The sequence below is a fragment of the Cataglyphis hispanica genome, chromosome 5, assembly GCF_021464435.1.
Source record: "Cataglyphis hispanica isolate Lineage 1 chromosome 5, ULB_Chis1_1.0, whole genome shotgun sequence".
Lineage (NCBI taxonomy): Eukaryota > Metazoa > Arthropoda > Insecta > Hymenoptera > Formicidae > Cataglyphis > Cataglyphis hispanica.
Window position 1 is genome coordinate 6,696,907 of NC_065958.1, and position 24,836 is coordinate 6,721,742.

Here is a 24,836-nt window from a genome sequence, read left to right on the forward strand (position 1 = left end):
GATAGCTGCGCCGATAAGTTTCATAAAAGCCTACCTATTATGTCCAATATGTCTAGTCATATACGATGACAGAGCGAACAGCGTACGGAAAGCTCATTTGAATGACGTTCATATCCTTAAGCGTTCCAAATCGATTTCATTTTTACAGTATTTTGTAAATATTTGTACTTTTTTATCTATAACAATACATCGTACTTATGAATTTTTGGAATAGTATGTGCTACGATATTAAATAAAGATGAAAAAAAAATACTTATATATAATGTGTGTATCACAAGATTATCCAATTCAGAACCTTATCCCATATTAAACACTATAAAAGATACGATGAATAGTTTATTTACAAGCTTTCCTTGTTTTAATTGTTCAACTTTAAATAAATTTATCTAAATTTAATATAATAGTACCTATAATATAATAATACGTATTCTCTTTCTCTCTCTTTTATAATTTGTTAAATTAAAATTTGAATTTTACTTTTATGTTATAAAATAATAATCACATTACGTTTATTCCACTAAATAAAAATACTGGGAGATAAGAAATTTAATAGCATGAAAAAGATCGATTTTTATATATGTATAACTTTTTCATGTATCTAGGAAACATTGATGAAACAGCGATGAAAAAAAGTGAAAAAAAAAAGATGTATAATATCGTGGAAAGAGGATTTTTTCGAATGCTAGAGAAAGAAGTGGCATATTACCTAATCAAATTTATTTTTACTTAATATTTCATGGTACAGTCTATACCTATTATGATATATAAAATAACGTAGTCGTCGAACTGCAAACAGATTCAACGAAAGCAGAAAGTGCTCGATTGAGTAGCGCCTAGAAAAGTAAAGTGATTGAATGTCGGAAATGAAATACACGTAAATCGTCGATACGAACGCAGTAACGTGAGAGGTATGTTTTTTTGTTAATCATGTGTTTGTATATTTATATATAAAGTCTAAAAAAGGATGAGAATTACTTAATCCTTTAATACTTAATTCATTAATATAGCAGCAGCCTCGCTCTCTATAATAGTACTAAATATAATAATGGTATAATGCGGTAATTATCGTTAATATAGATTATTAACATTATAAATAATATAATCGTCGGAATCGTATAATAAACAATGATACAAGGTATATATATTTTTGTCGTTTTAATTTTTTAAATTGTTATATAGTAATAATCACAATAGCGTATTCTGAAAAATAGATTAGGGTCCCGTGGGCAGAGGGCGGAGTGCCTCATTTCCGGACAATTTCTTATTTTTGCACTTCCGCATTTCTCTCTCTCTCTCTCTATTTCTTTCTTTTGGTATCCGGTCGCATTTGAAAATTCTCCACGGGGGCCCGGAACCCTAAGTTGGACGAGAACCTAAAGAACGATCGTAGGTCTCGACCAGATCGTATGAGCGGTCCATCTCGTCTATGTGTCATTCTAATCATGAGCGCTGTAAGGACTCGAAACAACCACGAAGAATCACGCTAGAAATCCAACAGCGTTCGACTTGTGCGTCTCGATAACGTGACGATTGTCGTCCTTTCTAAACGATAATCGCTTTTGTTCGCATATCTGACGAGGATACAAAATGTTGTAAGAATGAATATCGCACCCGCTATTTCATTGTATTTAAGAGCGTATACAGTTTTGACTGGCGTGAATTATCGTGTCTTTCATCGAGATGATGAGAAACTTGACAAAATTCGATTGTGCTCAACATCGCTTACAATAAATAATCCATCGTTGTATCGATTACAATGTTTTCTCGCTCGAGACCCTTAGACAGGTATTCGTCGTCGCGGCGCTCGCATGTTCGCATCTAAAGATGCATTTCAAATCGTAGTGAGACTAGTTGCTCGTTTTTTACGCTTCCCTCCCTTTTCCTTCCCACTTGACTGTTACTTTACTTTTACATTTCTTCTGTCTTCCTTTTTTTTTTTAACCGCGTCTCTGCCACTCTGCCTAGGGAACCCACTATAACAGGGCACTATGAACAGCAGTCTGCTGGCTAAGTGACTTTCCGAATCTACAATCACTCTTCCGCATTCTCTCGCTCTCTTTCTCTCTCTTTCTCTTTCACTCGATCAAGTTTCCTTTCTCGCCCTCTCATACGCTTCCGTTTAATTTCCTTTCACAAGTATCCGTCACATTCTCACCATTTGCGTTCTTTAATCTGCTCTCTCGTTCTTTCCCTCTCTCGCAGTCTCGCGTTTTACTTCTTATCGACCTCCGCATCGTGCGCTTCTCTATAAATCTACCGATTCGATATTAATAATTTCAGCCTATATAAATTTTTATTTCCCGCAAGCATAAACGATAACTCGAAAAATATAGAAAAACACCGCGTCTAGTATAAAAATGTGATAAAGGAACAATGTAATTGTATGATGAAATACTTAGTGGTTGAATAGAATGAAATATCGTCAAATGCAAGAAGAAAAAAATGTCAAGCTCGGAGACAATCTGTAGTTACATGCGAAAATTAATCAATGTAATGAGCGAAGTCGCGCGGAAAGAAAGCCTTGCTCTCGTCCATTCCCGGCATATCTTGCAAAACGAACCGATTCAACACGTCCACGCGCTCCTAAAACTCACCCCGCCACGTGTCCCGCGAAATCGCGCGACGTACCATCCCCAGCCGTCCGTCACAGAAAAATCGACAAAAAGCTCCCCTTCGCCAGCATGCTTTTCCTATGTCAGCATTCACACTACGTGTCAGCCAATAGTAAATCACTACTGTACCTTTTTCGCGTTTATGATATATTTTATACTTTACTTTTTTTAATTATATTTTTTTTTGTTCGTTAATATTAGACGTGCCGTGTCTCTACCATCAGCCTACTGCCAAACTACCTATCTCCTCTCTTCCGTCTCTCTCGTTCCTCTCCTCCTACAACCCTCTCGCTCGCGTCGCGCTTCCTCCCCTCGCTGAGTACCTCCGACTCATCTTTCTCTCTCTTCTCTCGCGGTTTATAAATAGTATTGTATTATTAATATATCCTCATCCCTTCGTGTGTCGTTACAATATAATTATCGGCAATATTATACCTTCATTATTAATGCAATATCGCGTTATTATTTAGTATCGCTCTCCCTTTGCTATCTCTTTCTCTTTATCCCCTTCTTAATCCATCGGATAATTTCGTTCGCGCGCCGGCCTCGAGAAAAATTGTTACCGTGAAGCGCGCGAGCGTACGAACGAACAAACAAATAAATGAATGAATGAATGAATAAATCGTCACGCTGCTGTGTGCTACACAAAATGAGTGTCTGCGATCGATTAATGGTGGTTGCTCCGATCTTCCGTTTTCGAAAAATGTGATTTATAAGTACGGCGGAGACACACACACACATACCCGCATACACACACATACACACGCACACAACCGTGCCCGATTAATTAAATCGAAGAATCTTCCCAAATTGCGACTCTGGTTTGCAATGCGCGCGTACTCCACGAGACTAAGACGCTATCGTTCACGTTCATCTGTCAATGTTAGAATGTCTCAGCTAGCAATCGGAGATATAGAAAGGAATTTTTCTGTTTCTCTCTCATACAGACGCAGGTTTTTGTTTCGCGTTTGACAGATTTGCCAAGTAATTATTTCACAATCTCGACAAACCAATATAAAACTAGCTATCTTAATTCACGCTGGTACGCCATACGATCGCATTACACAATTTTATAATTTTGCTGAGACATAGCAGGTTCTCATCGACAGCGCTGTCGATCGGATCAATTGACGTGTCTGCGTACGTGTGCCTGTATCCGTATGTAATGTCGCGCACACAATCGCGTATGTATATGTGCGTAGAGCGATAATTGCAGTGCCTTCTCACATTAGAGAGCCTTAAACGCTAAAAATCGGTACCGTATGTCCTTACGATTTTAAATGCTATTTTAATGTATAGCCTATGTGTCTTTTATCGTCTTTCTCACGTCGTTCATCGTTGATTTGCGCGAGAAAACGCCAATCCTTGCCAAGCCGCGACGCCTCGCGTCACGTCACGCCAGACAATCTTGCATCTCGCAAATCATCGGTCTCGCGAACGACACGACGTGTGAGCGCGTCTATAACGAGTAATACAAGAGTAATAACATACGTTTGGATAACGAGTAGCGTGCGGCGAACGCAATCGTGACGCTCACGAGATCCGAGACATGATGACTCTCCGGATGCGTGTGTCGATTCGCTGAATATTTGCCAGATCGAGGAACGTGTATCATATCCGACACCGCGTGATAATATTAAATGTACAATGAAAATCTTACGGCAGTAAAATTTTCGGCAAACAAACGCCTCCGGATGGATGCATGATCGAGACAATCGATCGAACGACGATTTGAATCTTAACGAAGAAAAACCATGTGGATGTACACACGGGAATACGACGGCGAGTATCTCGATCCAAGTGAGCCGACATACACATGTTACACGCACACTTCGCATTCGCGGTGTTTCTTCTCGCTCGATGCGTGTCTAAAGAATTCTTTTCGTTCGCCGATATCGCCGACGAAAATGACGATAACAACGACAACGACGGCGACGATATGGTGCCAATATAAATATAAACGTGTACCAGAGTCACATTTGGGCGCTTTTCCGCGAACGATTACTTTAAGGATACACATGGCCGATTAAATATACAGACCGGCTTTTTAAAGTAGCGTATGCTCTCTGCCGAGCGGCCGCCTCCGTTGGGACGCACATCTCGCACGCCGAGCTTCTAGTTAGTTACAGTAAAAAATAGCATAAACGGCACTGTATTAGGAAGAAGCAAAATACATGTTACATTCTCGTTATTTTATCGTTGATAAATGCTATAGTGTTTTTTTTTTTTTCTTTAAAAATCTTCTGGTATCGCAATATTGTTATTACATCATTATGATTATTCTTAAGTATTAATTATATCATACTGTTATCGTTATTATTATTATTATTATTATTATTATTATTATTATTATTAATATCATTTATTATTAGTGCTCGCTCATTTTACAATGTCGTGTGGGGAGGGGACCGGCGCGTCCAGTACATTTTCCCCCGTCGGAAAAAAACATCGACACACTCTTTCTCACGCTTGTCAAACTGTGAACGCACGCCGGGGGTAAGGGAAGGGAGGGTGAGAACGATGAATACAGTCATCCCCCATCGCCCTTTTTTTCATCGATTCTTCACTCCTCCTCATTTAATTACAAAGCGGGAAACGGGAATCCCATTCCTCCGCGGTCCGGTCGTCGCGTTTTTAATGATTAACAGTCGCGAGATTCTGGCCGTCGTGGCAATGGAGTTTTCGATGAAACGCGAATTTCGAAAAATACAATGTCCTCTCTTTTTTTTTCTCTCGACTCTTACATATACACATACCTATATATATTATATATGTATATATATATATATATACTCTGCGCATTCTTACATGGTATGCTACACTTTAAATGGAACGTCTGATCGGCGAAATCCTCCGACGGCTGGGAATTTGGGACGAGGGGAGGAAAGGGGAGAAAGGGAAGGAAGAAAAGGTGACCACGAAGGGAAGAAGACTCCCGTTTCGGATATTCAACGCTAGTAGTAAATTTGTTTAACATTAGGTACTAATTCTCTCCTCCTCTCTCATTAAGTGACTTACAATTCGTACAACTCGCCTATCATGTAAAACTATGACGCCTAAGATGTCCGAATTAACGCTAGATCTCGATAATAATCAGATCGGATAAATTAATAGTCGTAACTGTGTATGTATCAACTAGGCTAGACTTCGACGGAAAAATATATTTATAAAAAGTTATAATATCATTAATATATATACGTTTCAAGCGTTCTATATATATATATATATATATATATATATATATATATATATATATATATATTTATTTATTTATATATATATATTCATTTATTTATTTATATTTATTTATATATATTTATATATTTATACGTATGTGTGTACCATTACTAATCTTCTACTTATCTCCAAACTTCCATACATCCTCGCACCTTTCATACATACTTTATTTTTTATCCGATCCCCCTTTAATCAAGAAGATATCTTATGTTTAAGATTCATTTCCCTTTTTCAATTAATAAGTATAACTGGCTAAACTCGCATCCGTTAAATATACAGACAAATAACTCGGATTCGAGGGATTGAAATGAAATAATGCATGAAACACATGATTACGTCTTCCCCGATATTCGTTAAACGCAAATCACGCGAAGCTTATAATCGAACAACGTCCTTTACACATCCCCGTTATAACAATGCCGAACAAACGAACTCATTTACACCGAGTCGAGAATTGCTCTAATCGTCTTCATTCGATCGAGTCATTGTCTTGGATGGAATCCGTTCCTTATTGGCTTAAACAACATGAACGTTTTACGAGCTCCTTGAACACGTTTTTACAAATCTTCGTCTTTTTTTTACTTATTTTTCTTTTATTAAAGCATCAACGCTCGATAGCAATATCGTAAGCTTATTAGACTTTTGACTTTTTTTGAACACCGAGCTATCGCTAACATCTCATTATCTTTTTCTCCCTTACTCTCGCCCGTTTTTTCGTTCACGCACGTACACATACATATACGCACACACACTTCCTTTCTCTCGTTCTCTCTTGAAAAATATTTTGTGGTACACGAACGTCCTGTTTTTCATGCATTATTTGATTCCAATGTTTAATAGAATTCTACGATCTTAATATCGCGAGTGTCTTCCAACTAATGTGTCGTCAACATGATTATTAAAACTCGCTAATAAGGTGAACATCCTTACACGTGTTCTTTTCTTGTGTTAGTTTCGCGTGTCGCGTACGAGTGCGAGTGTTCTTGTATAACCGTGTTCGAGTTTACATATGTGCAAGGGGGCCACCTTCCTATCGTTAATGAATACCGTTTTGTGCGCCTTCTCTAACGATTAACCATCACAATGTGTGACTAACGATGTTTAGTTTACAATTAATATCTTTGGTATCATGCCTGAGTCTTCCGTTTACAAAAAATCACTAAACGATTGTTAAAACCCCTTATTCGGTACGTATCGTATCAAACTTAGAAAAAAAATTCATCGTTCGCATAATGCGAAGTAAGCCATTAGAAACGCTATTTAGCTCCCGAGAGATAATTAAACGTATCTGCGAGACGACAATGAATGTCGGATCGATTATGGCAGCTTCGAACCACGTGGAAAATCACATGGGAGTGTTTTGTGTGAGTTCATGTTCCTCCTATCACTACTTGTTTCAAGCACAAAGTATCGGTTTTATTCTACGATTACAATGTGCCACATGGCAGTTTAGATATTTCAACAATTATGCACATATCATTTGACAGTCATTAGAACAATGAGATAGGTATGTTCACATCGTCGTTTTTATTTTATGGATTTCGCGCTGAAAGAGTATTATCAGCGATTATTATCAGCAATTATTAGCAGCGTAGAGTTAACAATCCGCTTTTCGCGACTTTGATTAAATTCCGTTAGCTTCTGAACGAAGCGTAATAAAGAATAATTTGTGCTTGGAACGGGAAACACTTAAAAAAATTTGATCAAAATGTTTTTGTGTATCGTCAAAAAAAAAAAAATAAAATAAAATAAAATAAAAAATATTTCTTGTCTATGTCGATTATATAAAATTTGTAAAAAAAGCAAAACTATATTGAGAGATTCGCCGTTAGGGGATTTGTTCAGTCTTACGGTTTGAGGGATAATTTTCGACGAGTTCTCGAGATATATTTAACATTAAATCAACAAATTAAACGATATTTAATGATAAGTAAAAAAAGGCAGTAATAAAATTTACAGAAATCTTACAACCTGTAGTAAGTCTGTATTCGTGTAGTTGTGTATTGTGTGCGTGTCAGAGTTCAGGTTCGATTGTTCACAAAATTCCACGATCAATGAAAGACAATCTGCTGGAATGTAGAGATTTTTCGCGACACTGTGGAATTGCGGGAGATCGAGATGTCAGAAATCAATGAGAGTTTGATATACCGTATATATATGCGTAAAATAGATACGAGAAATTGTATAAAAAAAATATTTACAAAGCACAGCGACGAATTCTTGTGAACAAAAGACCGAGTTTTATTACTGCGTTTGTCTCGTCTCAGATCCGTCGAGAGAGCCCTGAGTTAAAAACTCTCTCCACGTCTCTCCCATCTTCCGATGCTCGTAAAGCATCTCATCATATAGAATATATCACATACACGTTTATTTCTAAACACACCGAAATAAGAAGCACTTTAAGATAGATGTCTACTTACTTACACCATCGGGCCCAGGTTAAATGGACTGATTTTCGTTTTCGTTTCTTTTTAACTCCTAATTGATGTATATGCTTTTGTATATGTATTATGTACATATAAGCGCTGTGCCTCTCACTTTTACTCCCACTCTCTTTCTCTCTCTCTCTCTCTCTCTCTCTCTCTCTCTCTCTCTCTCTCTCTCTCTCTCGCTCTCGCTCTCTATTACGTATATGTGCAGGCGTTGAGAACGCGCGTCTCCGAAGCGTACACAGAACTAGATGAACCAACATTCACAAACGAGAAACTAGAAATTAGTATCGTTTTCCGCGCGCGCGCGACGACTATTTTAACATATTTATTATGAACAGCAGCAACATAGTCTTGTTGACTGCTTCCTTTGGATATATCAGTTAACGCATCCTTAATTCACGCAATATAGCAATCTCCACGATTTTATGATTCAGATATCTGATTAATATGATAATAATATATCCCGAAATTAAGAGAGAGAGAACATTAAAATGAATAAATTATATTTAAAAACGATGGATTTTCTATTAACACTTTTAAAGATTACTTTAGTCCGAATAAAACTCCGAATCTAACAGTTTTCATGTGATATATAAACGACCCTATATATATAATTTATAAAATATAAAATAATATATATTCCATATATTAAATATATTACATAAATAAAATACAGAATAAAATTACAAAATAAAATAAGACAAATAAAAGAACGAATATAAAGACAAAGACGTTATTATGTACAATTAATTAAATGCATTAATCTCCATTTGGCCAACCGAGAAAAACATTTGGCCAACAATGTCGATAATCGTCATGATCGTCTTTAATTTCGAGGCACGCAGAAGTGTTACGTGGTCTATAATGGCACTATCAATCACTCGTATTAAATATTACAACGTTAGAAAAATTGCGTGTTTCGAGCTTGCGGATAGTCTCCTTTAATTGACTTTATGAAAAAAGCCTCATCATAATACTATGTTGTGTAGCTTTACAATTACACATATCGACTTCGATGCTAACTGTCAATTAATAAAATAGTGGAGATTACGACATTTTGTTGCGAACCGCCGCGTAACGTTCGCACTATTTTGTCAATCGAGCCTAATCACCAAACTTTACTCGAATTTTTACATGTTCGAGCATCGATAATTAGATAGAATTTCTTTCTTTTTTTTTTTTGTTATTCTATTTCCTCATTTTTTGCGAATTAATACTAAAGATCTAAGATAATAGACAATCGTTATGCTAAAATGTTTGCGTTCGCCTTATTTATTCTTCAACGTGCATGGATAATCAAGTTATTGATCAAACGTAACATTTCAATTGAAATATCGTTTCTACAAAGATTATGAAATGTTGTATTATGACATTATAATGATTCGTGAATAAGTAAAATAAAATGCCCTATGCACGATTGCTCGACTCGACATTTCCTAATGTGATAAACGACCAATTCATAAAATAATTATCTTGATCTCTCAATTTCTATTATGCAAACAAACGGTAATATCTAGACTCGATCGACGCAAAACTCCAACATTTAAAATTTTTGTTATCACCAACGCAAGTAAGTATGAAAATAAAAATTGAACGAAATAAAAAGATTTAAGATACAAAAGAAACATACCGCGGCATCCATTGAAGTTATTTTTGCGATATTTCTGGCCAGGAGATTATTCTCTTGATTATTCAATTTATACATTTCGGAATAACGCGCTAGGACTGTAGAACGCTTTCTCTCTCTCATCTCTTCGCGTCATCGAGCAGAAAGCAGAATATGACGACCATCGTGATGATAGCGATGACGATGATGACGACGACGACGATGGCGGCGACGATGACGATGACGACGACGACTATGATCGATAGATAAAGCTGCAAGGTGGCGTTGGCGGCGGCGGTGGCTGTTGGCCGCTCATGGCAATCGGTACGAGGGTGGGCGAGGGTGACGAGGAGGGAGGGGACGGGGAACTCGATGATACGCTCGATGATGGCGAGGGCGATTCCAATGCCCTCGGACCGGCGAGCTCACGATTTGATTGTCCCCCGGACGTCACAGCGCGACTACTTCTGCTGGCCGTTGTCGCGTTGTGGCGATTGCGCGCTGGCCGTCCTAGGCTCCGGTGACGGCCACCCCCCTCCTCGCTCGTTTCTCAGAGATAAACCTTCTTGACGCTGCGCGTGGTCGCAAAGCCGTCGTTGCGACGATACGCGTCACCTTGATGAGAACGCAGAGTGCCAAAATTGTCGCCGCGCGGTCCCCCGCGGAAACCATAACCTTCCGGGAATTGAAAGAGAGTCTCCGTGGGAGTCGGTGGTGGTTTCCTCATAGTACCCTTTGGGGATTGAAGTTTCGGCGGTTGTGGAACCAGCACCGGCTCCGCATAGGTCACCTCCTCTTGCGGTAATAGCTTTGGCTCGGGCGCAAGCCTGCTGAATGTGGATAGACAAACATTACTAAGAGCGGCAAATTGAAAAATTATTCCTCCGCAGAGTTCGTTCCTTTAACATCGAAATAAATATCTTACCTATTCACATTTTGTCGTTGCTCGAAGTACTCATACTCCGTATCTGGATAGGGTAAATTATCATCCTCGTCTTTCCTACACTTTCTGCCACACAAATAACCGGCCACAAAGCCAACGAACAATGCGGCCAATGCACCGGCCACCACGGCCATCACTAAAGTTTCCACAGAGTATTGTGGAGGAGGTGTGTCAGCTGCGGATACTTCCGGACCTGCAAATAAGAAAATATTAATTCAAATTAATGCAGAAAATATAAACGAATTCACACGACCCGTGAACCAAAAGTACCTGAGTTGTCCTGGTCCTCTTCCTGCGTAATATTGATAATTTCGCCACCCGGATTGTCTTTATTCGATATCGAGTTTTGCGGAAACTTATTATTATTGGCGGATATAGCGCCGACGCTTCCGGCATCCTTGTTCAAACTCTTGCCTGGCGGGCAGGATGTGTGTGTCCCCGTCGCGACACTCTGCAAAAACCTGCTGGCATCCGTCGATGCTGGGCCAACCAACGCTCTGCACTTGCCTTCCACCTTATCCCAGGCGCAATACGGATCTTGCAGGGCGACGCATTCACCGCAGGACAATATTCTGTCACTGTAGCATCGATGGAGTCTTAGCGCCTGCACTTGACTGTCAGCGATGACGACCAATCGACCATCCTCGAGGCCGTCGCCTGCCTGCGAGGCTCGGACCACCTTGATGCCGCGAACCGGCACTGTTTGCGGGAAAGCTTGTATCTCCTCGATCACTACCGGACTGACTTTCTGATGAGAATCGGCAGATTCGGCATTCACCGCTTTGATCACCTTGCCATTGTCTGTGCCAATAAAGAGAACGTCATAAGTTTTACCGCCCGGAGTCTTTACTTGAGGATCCACAGCAATCTGGGTGAATCTGTAACTAAGATCGGATAGTAACATGTTAGCAATACAATTCGTATCATTCACACGATTGAATAACCGAATTTTCGATTTCGAGTGATTTTCACTTACTGGAAACTAGTACGTATAACGATCGGCTGGCCGAAAAAGCTTGGCACCGATTCGTCCATCAGCGAGTGCGTGTTGATGAAGTTGAGCGTCAGATCCGGCAACGTGCGCGAGTCATTGGTGCACTGTCCGGGTCTCGGATCTGGCACTTTTGTGTCCTGCACCGGCAGCCAATTGGAATTCATGGCGCTCTGTTCCTTGAAATTACCGGCGAAAGTGTCGGTGATATCCTGCAACGAGAAGGCGCACACCGCCGAACCGCTTATGCTGTTCACCGGCGTTGTAAAGGTGCCGTAGATGAGTTGCGCCGATGTGCCACCGTACTGGCCCGATATTAACTCGGTCGTTGATTCTGTAATCGAGATAGTCTTCAAATTACTTAGAAAAGAACATATCCTCATTGATACAACATTTCTATCAAATCAAGCATGTTGTAGATTTCTCAAATAATTAAAGAATTCTCATACTTAAATATATAAAAGTCAATGTGAGCATTAAATTATAATCTATGAAAAAATTTCTACAAAATAAGTTTATCTACAAAATAAGTGGATCAAATATTTAACTGCAAAAATTACAGTTATTAATATTATGGTGCATAAATATACATAAAAAATTAATTTTTTTATCGATCATATGGCAAAATTTAGAGGAATGAATAAGGTCTTATTATACTCGGATAGAATGATAGATTAAAGAGCTTACATGAGATTTATTGTGTGAACAAATATCCGTCTACTTACGTATCTCGTTAAAGTAAAATGGAAAGTCTCCGGTAACGGAGCAATTGAGACGCGACTTCAGGAAGGACGTCCACCTGTTACGGAAACGATGCGGTCCACCCCGGTCATATTTACAGACTCGCGCTACGCGAGAGTACACGGCCTGCAAATGTGAAAATTGTCGCTCGTAAATTTCACTGTGAAAAGTGTGAAATAAGGAAATTTTATTTCCAAAAAAAAAAGAATGTGTCGTAAGAGGAAGAAGAACGGACGAACGAGGTAATCTAATTTTTAGTTTTTTTTGCGCGTTATTAAAGTGACACGTACGTTCCCGACAGCACAAAGCGTCTCGTAAAGACTGCATGAAAGGTTGCGAAACAAACAAAATATTAAACCCTCCGAAATTGTCGAGATAATATAATTCGCGAGATGTAACTTGGGTCACGTAAGAAGGATAAAGAATAGAAGAGAATTTATCATGTATCCATAATTAAAATAAAAGATATATTTCGCGAGGAGTGCGTACACGAATATAAAATAAAAGAGAGAGAAAAATAAAACGCGCGAATGTCCGCGATGTCAAAGATCTCGGTATCGCCGAGATTATAAACTTGTGTTCTCCGAATAATAGATAATTTCTCGGGATATTCGCCGCCGGAGAAAGGAGTCGCAATCTTCACTTATAATACTACGTTTCAACTTTTTCTCCCATTTCAGATCCGCTCGGATTTATCTTTCACTCGTCATATAAAATTATGCGTCATTATCAGAGAGCACGGAGAGCTCGGTTCCGCGCGCGCAACCTTTGACAATAAGTCGAGCCTGACTTAAACTACGATGAGTCCGACGCCCACAACTTTCCGCTGCGGGCGCGGCGTGCCCGTAAGAAGAGGCGTGCTATGTGTGTGTGTGTGTGTGTAAAAGAGGAAATGACGCGCCTCTAAAAGCCGATTTTCAATGCGAAACGACTGGCAAAAGAAGCGTAATCGTCTTACTCGGACGTTAAAAATCGACCGAGGGAGAATAACAGAACGGCTACAAACTTTCCCGAAACTTTGGTGCGTATTATATCCGACTCCGACGCGAAAGTTAATCTTATCCGTGCGATGAGATTCTTTTACCCCATTGTTATCCGTTGACCGTACGCTAATTCGGCAAGCAAAATATCGCGACGGAACTTTTATAGTCACGAACGAGCTTTTATCATTCAAATTTCGATCATCGTGAAAGATATATAGGATAGAGACCCAAACGTTTCGGTCAGACTTTGAAATTTTATAGAAAATTTAATTCTGGAAAAAAAAGTTTCCTATAAACATGAGTTAAAAATAAAAAGTTAGCGCTCAAAAACCTCTGAAATCATAATTATTTTATACATTTTTACAAATATCAGAAAAATTATATTTTTTTTTTTTTTAACAAAAAGTACCGAAACAAAAGTTGTAGAGAATTAAATTATCTTTCAAATGAGATCAAAATCATTGTAGTTCGTCCTATTTTAAAATAACCAGCTTTTTAAAAAGCTTTACCGAAAAAATATTTTTTTGTACATTTGAAATTGTTTATCTCAAAACCTAATGGAACGTACTACAATCATTTTGATCTCATTTAAAAGATATTTTAATTTTCCACATCTTTTGTTTCGGTACTTCTTGTTATGAAACGCATACTTTTCCTGATATTTTTAAAAATGTATAAAATAACACTGAAATTACGATTATTTTAAACATTTTTGCAAATATATAAATTGTATATTTTTACAAAGTAGATACATGCGATTATTAATCACCGACGACGATTTCTTACCTTGCCGCAATTGATATATTCTACAGCAGTCTCTCTAAAGAAGAAGTAGACGAAATCTCCTTGGGACATGGAGCTCACAAAGTTTGGTGCTGCAATTAGAATATGTAGCCATTATTACTAACTACTATTGCTACTGCGTGCGGCGATAGTAAATGGCCTCATAAATTCCCTTTATAAATAAATGAGCGTAATAACCACCTACTGGAACGCAATCGATGGTGTGTAATAAAGCAGACAACGTTCATACAATATCCTGGAAATAAGGGGGCGAATCTCGACGCGATTTATTTAAAAACTCCCATTTCTACTCGAGATTGCGGTGAACATTAATTCTCACACATTCGAGTGGCTCGAGAGAAGTTAATGACGACGTTGGTACGGTTATTTACGTTAACAAATGCTTACCATGATTATACAATTAATTTCGACATAATCGCGATAATTAATTGAACGTAATTACGAGTTAAACGCATCAAGACATTTCACGTTGACAAATGACATGTAGGCCGTTATTAATGTTCGAGGATTATGTACGACATGTATGTATGCTGATCGCTTCAGCGGTAAAATAATGAACGCAAGGCGCAAGAGTAAATGAAAATACACTCGGAGAAGAGTTTATGACTGGGACGCGAAAGTTTAAGTAACAACGAGACGTTTCCTCGTCGTTAACGGGGCATACGCGACACTCAGTACACGCGTTCTCCGGGCAACTTCCACCGTCAATATAAGCCGGTTACGCGTATATAAAGGGCCCTTTTATTTTCTCTCCCGGTTATTTCAACGCCGCCGTCCGGTAAAGCGTTGCCGCCGCCGCCGCCGCCGTTACGTCGCGGTTCCGCCGTCTCGGTCGGCCGCCCGATAAAGTGGGAAAACTTTTATCGATTTATTAACTTGACAGGATTTTCATAAGCTTCTTAGGATTCATAAAGTAATATTAATCTCGCCGTGCCACGTAGGTATATCCGAACGACCCGTCGCTCTCCGCCCCATAAATTCTCCTCGTTTTACCCAACCCCTTGGCGAGAGTTCTCCTCCAGCTCTCCCTCTCTCTCTCTCTTTCTCTCTTTCTTTCTCTTTCTATCTGTCGCCGCCGGTTCGTTTCCTTCCTTCCTTGCTTCCTTCCTTCCCGCCTTGCGACCCATGTCGCATTTAACTGCACCACCACCGAGACAAAGTGCCGGCAGAAAATTCACGGTAGGGACCTTCTCGAAAAAGGAAACGCCACCCTCGCTTTCCCGGTTTCACCTTTCCTCTGCGACCGATTAGGAAAATGCTTTTCTAGGTGTCACGCGCGTCAGTCTCATCTGGAGCCAATCGTCCGGAGATTTTCGATTCGCGATTTGTCAGAGACGACGGGGTGGATAGGGCAAGCGCGACGGGATAGAATTGAATTTTCGACGGACGAAGAGAAAATCAATATTGTCCAACGGGTGGAGAAACTTGATTAGCGCTCTCGTATACCGTTCAATTAAAATACCCTAGCGGATCCCGGAGGTCCCTGCCGTCTCCGCCTCGAGCAAAGTGACGTATCAATTTTAACGCCACGACGAGAAGACGGTACTTTGAAGTTTCATATAATACACTGTGGTATATAACGTTGAGAAAACCAGTTTTTAATTTATTAAATCCACAAAGGAAGGAAAGAGAAGAGGGGAGAGGGGAGATTCCTGTACACGCGCGCGAATATATGAACTTTGATGTCTTGATGAACAAAGATGCAAGAATCACCGTATATATCATATCCTGTATTAGTGCAATTTTTTAGAAAGCACAATAAAAATCTGTTATGTTTATAACGTTAATTAAAATCGTGTTTTAGTAAAAAGAAAGAGAAAAATGTATGATATAATATACTAAATTTAAAAATATACAAATGCACGCATAAATCTTAAAATTATGTCATTCTATTCAGAGAAGCAACTGATGGCATTTTATCGATTAAAAAAAATTATGCTTCTCTCACAGTGTTCGTATTAAGGGAAGCGTATTAAAATCTCAAAGTTTGAATTGATGGACATAGCAAGACTTCGTTACATGACCTCGGAATATCTATGAAATAATCTTGGAGGAAAGAAAGAGAGAGAGAGAGAGAGCTTAGGGAATTACATATACCTGCAGTTAATCTCGGAATTACACCGTGTAGATTAGAGATATCACTGAAAGAAAGGGGGAAAGGATCGCTCTCGGTCGCGATTCGATCAGCATGATATTTCTGAATAATTTCTCGAAGCACATGTCGGATTTTCAAAGTCAACCCGGAGCGCGCACCGGAAGCCGAAACTTGGCGTGTAAATATTGAATCGAACTCGCAGTTGAACTTTAATGGACACGGATTTGTATTATGCGGGGGAGCCGCCGCGTCACTCTCAAACATTCAGATACGCGTTTACCTTCCGGCTGAGAGGTATCACGAGGTTTGTGACAGCGGTGTAACGAGGTCGATAATGGATAACAATTATGCTGGAATATTAATACGATAATTCCAGAAGTTGGCGAGCGCGATAAAACGACGTGATTAAAGCTGCATGTGAGAACGATAATGAGATATAATAGTCGCCTTGATGACAATTTCGCAGATATTGTGAAATGTGAGTTATGTATATTGAAGAAAAATTTTGCGTAGTTTTATTTGCTTTATTCAGGAATCTTTCTTTTTCGTATAGGAAATTCTTTCCAACCCATTAATTACTTTTATGTAATATTGAGGCTAATCCAGCTCTATTCTAAACTTTTTATTAAATTAAATCTTGAATATATGTATATAGTATAAATCTCGATAACTTTTTTCTATAAACTTACACAGATACTTTCGATAAAAGCAACTGTTGTCTCATTGTTAAGAAATGCGAAGTTCGCACAGAACTGCAATTGAATGCCGATATAGAAACGTAAACTTTTAGATAATACAAATATAACAGATCTGTCGCTGTAATTTTTAAAATTGGAAAATAATAATTAAATTATTATACAAATTATCGCATCTCTGATTGTAAGCCATTTATCGCGTTCAGAATGCTCAATTAGCCTAGTTTAATCCTGATCTATTTTTATGATTATCGTTATATAAAGCCATTTTGTCCTTGATACTCGCTATTTTTAAGAATGTGACAAAAGAAAATGTAATAAATAAATAAAATAATTTGAACTAAAATTTGCTTCTAAAATAAAGATTTTGTCCTATAAACACTTTTTCCGAGTAAATCTTAGTTTTGTAGAATAACGTCAGAAATTGTTCTGTCTTTAAGCAATATATTATTCTATACATTTTATATAGTTTATGTTACCGTATTAATGACAATCTACCCCTACAGTTTGCTCCGATGAAAATTAATATCTAGAGTTGCGATCATTAACTATCGACTTCACGAACCGCACTTGTCGCTATGTCGAATTAATGGCAAAAGCGCGCTGGGAAAATGAAAATTGATATCCAGAGTTGCGATCAGAGTTAACCACCGACTTTCAATGTAAATCAGCGGTACGCGATCATTAAGCATCATCAATCATGGCCAACGAGAATTGACGATTGAATTAGCTCTCTCACTCACCGTTTAGACTCATCGAATCGTACTGCTCGGTTTGCAGCGGTTCTCTATAGATGATCGGGTCCATGCCCGCAAAATCGGCGACCGTGCCAGTGTAGAGTTCACCGTCAACGTAGACGAAGGTGCTGTTATGCTGCGGGTCGTACGGGCACCTCGCCTGACCGCCCTTCTCTTTCATCATCGTGTAGTTGCCCGCGTGCACCGTGTAATCACGGCACATTGGCTTGAAGGCGTTGGTGGCGCACACGAACAAATTGTTCGATCCGGTCTTCACCAAGATGCGAATGTAATTCTGGCAGTTTTCCTCGGGCGTACCCTTGACGACGCACATTTTCACGTCGTTCTCCGTCGAGTACCAGGTCAGCCTCTGCTGCTCCGTCAAATCGGTCAAACTGAGATTATGTACGAGATTTCTGAAACAAAATTGTGCGCAATTTTCGATTAAATAATAGAAATTTTTTGTGAAAACAATGGGATATGTTTTAGATGATTGAAGATGAAGTATCCTTCTATAATAAAAGTAACATTTTCTTCTAAAAAAAAAATTCTTGTACAAAAGAAAATGTTTTTTTTTTAAACTACTCATTTAAAACTATTATGTATATAATTTATGAAAATCTCAGAAAAAGAATAAAGTGTGAAACGTGTGCATAATGAACGCCTATACTTTTATCGGATCACCCTTAAAAATGTACAAAAATGTATAGAAAAATTTTAAAGTTTAAATTATATATAATAATTAATGATGTTATTAATGTTTTTCGCATTATTATAACAACCATCAGAGAGGCAAAGATTTTTGGTACAGTAGATGGAGAAAAGAGTTTTCTTTAAGCAAAATCAGATGCTTAAAGTAGACATGAACACAGGAGCAAGATCTTCTGGTTAGCTGGGATTTAGCTGAGAAAGCGGCGCTTGAAGTTTCGGCCGTCGATCGTTAACTGTTCTTCGTTAAGCAGCCTGCCGTATGCTTAAAAGCATTTTAAAGGGGAAGAACATCTCTGCGCTAGCTATTGCACGAGAGATCGCGGCTTTTGCCGACCGCGGAATAATCATTCGAAACATCCCGTGATTATAATCCCGTGTCATGTATAACGAGCAAGAAACAAATTTTCATATCGATACAGCGTGTACACGAGACGTTGGCAAATCGGCCGATCCTGTTAGCGTAATCCGATCAATAACGAACGAGATATATATCGGAGAGAGTTCATTCACGCACAATGCGTTTAATCCGTGTACGACCTGATTATCGTCGCCGACTGATTTCAGCGTTGGAACAGCGCGCATTCAGCGTACACGAGACATGAATAGATTTATCCTGCATACCCGAGAATTCGAGAGAGAGAAAGAAGAGGAAGAAAGCGCGTTAATCGATCGGTACGGGGGTACAATCAAATCTGAATACATCCCCTAATGACGAATCAGAAAGGCCACATTTATACACATACATTTAAAATCGCGCGATTTGTATCTGTAATTATTTTACATTATATCGGCTAGATCTTGATACGATTATATGATTGTCCCCTTAACGGACTTAATTACGAATTATTTTTATGCGAAATTTTGTAAGGAAATTTTATACAAAATTGTATCAGGAAATATTTATATTTCGTGTTATTGCAAACGGTAAAGGTTTGAGAGGTTTAATCGGTTGTCGATGATCAATTGAATATGGTCCAACAGTCGCGTTAATATGATGCCTATTGTTATATTTGACATGATTAATTATCTCATTACCGAATGTACACAATGCTATACAATGATTTGCTTAGGTATATTGAGCTAAACTGATTATTATCTCTCAATAAATAGAACGTACGAATTGCAACACGTGCATATATTATACAAATTTAAATGCATATTTAGATATTATTTTAATATTATTTTAATATACGTTGATTTTTCTGTAATATATGTAGTGTGTAATAAAATTTAAATTGTATAATAGAATTTAGATTAATACACGACGTCGGTTAATAATACATTTTAAAGTTTGTACATAATAGGATTAACAATATTGTTGTCAAACCGGAAATTCGTAATTGTTGAACGAGAGGCATTCTATGGGGAGAAGAAACAATACCTACAATTAATTCCTACAATGTAACAATCACTATCCCTGTTATCAAAGCCCCATACATTTTAGAGTATAACACACCGTTTACAATCAGTATATAATCTAATCAAAATACAATTTTAACTTTTCGAACAATTAAACAATTTAATCATTATTTTCCGCATATAAGAAATATGTCAATTAAATTTCAAATCGACTTTAATCACGAGAGAAGACGAATTAAAAAAAAAACACCGGATTAAAAAAATACTCGAGGAAGAGTATTCAATTTACACGATAAAACGAGTTTACATGGAATATATAGGAGGATTACACGTTTCGATCTATCTTGAGATTGCCGTCGATCTCACACGCTTGAGCGGACAGCGATACAACGATATCCCGGAAGATGGATAGGCGAGAGGGCGAAGAGGAAACAGGAGCAAGGATGGACCAAGGGAAAGAGGAATAAGAAGAAGTAGAAGAAGCGGCCCTTTAATTAAAGCACTCGCTCCAAATGAATCCTCTATTTACCTTCCGCCGACCAGGAGATAGTTCCCGTCCCTGAGCACCAGCCGAAAGTAATCTGTGTGCGTCTCGTTGCCCGTAAACCTGAACACATCCTCCGCACCTGGAAAAGAAAAGCAGAGGACGGGTTTCGGATTAGTTTTTGTTCTATCTTGAAAAGTGGAATTACCTTATTCTATCTAATTAGTCGTCGACGTTGCTCTTTTGTGACAGCCGACGACAGCCCCCGCCCCCCTCCTACCCTCCCTTCCCCTCTCCGCCCTGCAACTGTCGGCCGACTTTAATAAGCGTAATAAGTTTTCTTTTGACCGCAAGCCCGATGAACAATGCCCCGATCGATCATTAGCGAATCAACTGTGAGCAATCTCCCTTAACTTTATGGCCTGGTTTATAAAAAGAAAAAAAAAAGTCCCTCTATTATCCGTTAATTATCCATTGGCCATCGTTCGCGATCAGCTCGGCAGTGCTGTTTTACGAGTTTTTTCTTCCCATCGGTATGTTAAGAACGATATTGTTGGATTCGAGCACAAAACGTTAGCAACAATCGTAAATAGAATTGCTATTTTCGTAATTTTTGTCTAAAGTTTTTAAATTTTCTTCTTCTAAGAACTAAAATCGTTTCTCTGTTCGAATACTTCGAACAAGGAAATGATTACGTTTAGCATTCGCAAAGCGAAATTACTGGATGCCTCGCTAAGTCCCGAATGTAATAAGCAGAAATTTCCGGAGCAATCAGCGCCGATCGCAGCAATCTTGAATCTGGTGCATGCAATTCACGGATCACACACATAAACTGCATCCCCACTGACGATGCAATAGCGAGAGAGCAACGTCAACTTATTAAACAAAATATATTTTATTAGTGGATCAATACAAGAAAAGAGACCCATGTTACACAATAATATTTTATGACAAACAAATCACAATTATTATACATTCATTTAATTCGTCCTCGTTCATGAAAAATATATATGTTAAAGTATTAATAAAACTTTTGTAAGTGCTCTAATTTTCTAAGCATCGAGAGATGCACATCATCGATTTTCCATTTTCCTCATGCGCAAGCACAACAATTACGTCGTAAATATCAATTAAGAAATTTTCTTCAACCTCGAGATTCCAATGTCATCGAGCTATCGATGCGGAAACAGGCCGTTTAATTAAAAGTATAATTATCAGACGAGCCCGTATCCTGATGTCACTCAATGTAAATGATTGAAGTTGTGCATCCGGCGATTCAGTAATTCAGACCAGAGGTAGAGGTACATCTAGCGCATTCAATCGTAACAGACAAGCAAGGAATGTGCATTACAACGATTAAACGACCCATGAAGAAATAAATATTTACTTGGGTGAAAAGATACTTTATTTATTACTATGAAGGTGTCTGTTACTCGTGAAGATTTTCCACAAAAATTGACAAAAAAAATTGGCATTTTAAGCGTGATAAAATTTCACGCAAAATGTAATATTTGCTTAAATCGTTCATCAGCTAGCTCGGATAAAATTTCAATTACAATATAATTTAAAGAGCATTGCAACAAACGCTTAAATAATCTAGCTAATTACGCTACGTTTAAATACAATTAAACGACCACACATGTGAATCTCATTTATTGAAATACGTATGATAATTATTCCGGGCTTTGTATATTCAACTGCCACTCAATATCAACCGTTGAATCACCCTCTATACCTCATTTATGTGATTCTAGTCAAAGATGTATGTGTATATCGCAAGCACAAGCTAGCGTCAGATATCATATAATGACAAATATTTGCTAAGTAATAACATAAAAAAAAAAAAATAAACTGATCATTTTTCTAAATGTTATCCAACAAATATTTGTAGTAATATTTTAATCGTTTATATATTTGCCGTATTTGTTATATAATACGCACGATTACATAGTTTCCTTCGCATGAAAAACATTTACTCGGATATACGGTATTCTAAAATCGCCTTCTCTTCGTTCAAGATCGATTATCATCGAGACATATCAATGCCAATCAATTTTTATGACTAAAAGCGTGCTCTCTCATCCGGTGCATGCAATTTAGGTCAGATACACAGAGCAATAACAACAACAGCAACACTACCAATGAACGGATGCAATACTGAAGCAGGCCATTATCGAGAAGCATCATACGTCTTGCCGTAGAAACGAATTAACGTCATGTTGCCGAGCGTTTCATTCGTGCTGCTTGACCGGGCAAGAGAGAGAGAGAGGGACAGAGAGAAAGAAAGAGACCAGATGGATGGGCATCCAGCTGATATAGAGAGACCAAGCAAGGGGATGACGTATACAGAGCAGGAGGGAGCGAGAGGAAGCTGAGAGAGGACGTGCAATGGATCGACGGACAGTTAAATAGAGGCAACGTACTATCCCTATCCTCTTTCTCTGATTGCCTCCGAAATTAAACGGACCGAGTGTGTCCCGTAACTCCCATCAACTCCCGGGCTTACTCGGTTATCGCTTTCCTAAAATTAGCCATTCGATTCCAATCGCACGTCGCGCAAAGTTGAAGATCCCAGGGCGATTCGGACGCGAGGCAGATTAGCGAGATTTTGAACGAATCGCGACAGATTTGTTCGACGTTCCTATAAAAATGCACGAGCGGATAATTGATCGGCGAGAAGAGATTCGGTAAGACTGCCTCCCCGACAAAGTATTATTAAAACGTCGGCGATTAAATTTGACTTTAGATTTCCCCGTTCAAAAATCCGTATTATTATATCGTAATCACAATCAATTTCCGTCCGTGCAATTTTTCTCGCTGCGAGGGAATAAATCAGATCAGTCATTCGCAACTCGAATAGTTGTATTCTCGATGGAATCGACTGTACACTTTGTATATTAATATGCGTATTAAATATATGAAATTTTATTCGAGACGCAATACAGTCTGCACATTTTTATAAACTGTAAATGTTAAATATCTGTTGGTACATTTGGAGAAATCGCGATATATCTATAGAAACTGATTCTTTAGAAAACGTTGTTCGCGATACTTTGAGAAACGATCAGTGAGAAGTTTGGATTGAAAGGATACGCAATACGAGCCCCATTAGCCCATAGGAAATTCGTCCTCTTTCCATCGTCCTTTTCTCCGTTCCTTTTGTTCTGCCGGCGAATAGTGGAACTTCGCATCTGCCAGCCATTTGCGGTTAACGTCAAGTTTCGAGCAACGAGAGGCGCTCCGATATTCGTGAAAGCCGATACAAAATACAAGCCGCGGACATGTATCGGCTTTCACGCTGCTGCCGGCAGAGCACAAAAACTTGTATCATGGGGATACGTACACTGACGGCCGAATCCATCCGTGTCGAAATGGTACTTTGTCTTACAAATAATAATTCATTTCTACTTTGTTTTACCATCAATATAAAAATATATTAATTCTATACAAGCGTAATTGTTTCTCGTATATACGACAATTTTGTGTGTAAAACAAGCCCTGCAATCGCAGAAACAACAACCGTTCATCTGTCATCAAGTATTACGGAATGGCTATTATTCCGTGGGTCGCCATCTCACCTCTCATGAATTTAATAACAATTTTTACAAAACGTTTTACAGAACCGATAACCGGGAGTCAATATTTCAGTGAGGAACCGTGCCGAGAGATACAATCAGAATCGCCGAGAGCTCCGATTGTTCGTCGAATGCTACAAAATTGACCCAAGTCGATTTATCCGGTCCACCACCCACCTCCGGGAGTGAGCCCCATCTCTACAAATCACATATATAAGTTTCTCCGGGGTCGCTCGGCGAAGTGCTGCGATTCGAAAATATCGAACGCGTCCAAAGTTACGACTCGCCCGTCAAACTTCGCAGATCGAACTTTGCCGGAAAGCGTTTTCCCCGTGCGAGAGAGCACTAGATGGCAAGGAAGGTATAACAGAGGAGAGGGAAAATGCAGAGGGCCGTATGAGAGAGAAAGCTACATTGATCGCACGTTCTGAAAGAGAAGAATAGAGAGAGAGAGAGAGAGAGAAAGAGAGAGAGAGAGAGAGGGGATGGATTGGCTATTTTACAGGATAAACGATGGCGTGCGAATGTCCGTGACTGGTGGGCGGACTTGCTTATCAAGAAAGACGGAATGGCTCGTGAAATGGCAATTAAACGCACGATCGTCCCTGTGTTAAGATCGAGCCACTCCTGCGTGTCGACGTCGATCACGGTGGACGCCCGCGCATCTTCCGTCAGTTAACCTGACTGACGCGAAACGGTTTACGCGTGTCGCGATTATATGATATGGGTGATATGCGAAGCAATTTGATTTACTCGCGATTGGCAGTTGCGTTTGGATGGACGTTGTCGTCAGCGGTGAAAAAAATCGAGGATCGTCGGCTTATTGATTAC

At 38.9% G+C, this 24,836-nt stretch overlaps 1 protein-coding gene across 5 annotated transcripts in view; it reads right to left on the bottom strand.

Annotated features, from left to right (window-relative positions):
- Positions 1–700: 700 nt before the first annotated feature.
- LOC126849974 (semaphorin-1A) overlaps positions 701–24,836 on the bottom strand; it is a 217,935-nt gene continuing 193,799 nt past the window's right edge. For 3 of the 5 annotated variants that reach the window (XM_050592474.1, XM_050592475.1, XM_050592478.1), the window contains 8 exons: positions 20,476–20,572; positions 17,883–18,292; positions 14,332–14,420; positions 12,547–12,688; positions 11,807–12,155; positions 11,101–11,714; positions 10,813–11,023; positions 701–10,741 (listed from right to left, as the gene is read on the bottom strand). In XM_050592474.1, coding sequence (XP_050448431.1) covers positions 10,438–10,741; positions 10,813–11,023; positions 11,101–11,714; positions 11,807–12,155; positions 12,547–12,688; positions 14,332–14,420; positions 17,883–18,292; positions 20,476–20,572 — 2,216 coding nt within the window. In that variant the 3' untranslated portion in view covers positions 701–10,437. The remainder of the gene's footprint in view (positions 10,742–10,812; positions 11,024–11,100; positions 11,715–11,806; positions 12,156–12,546; positions 12,689–14,331; positions 14,421–17,882; positions 18,293–20,475; positions 20,573–24,836) is intronic. The other 2 variants (XM_050592477.1, XM_050592476.1) reach the window with 2 other exon arrangements.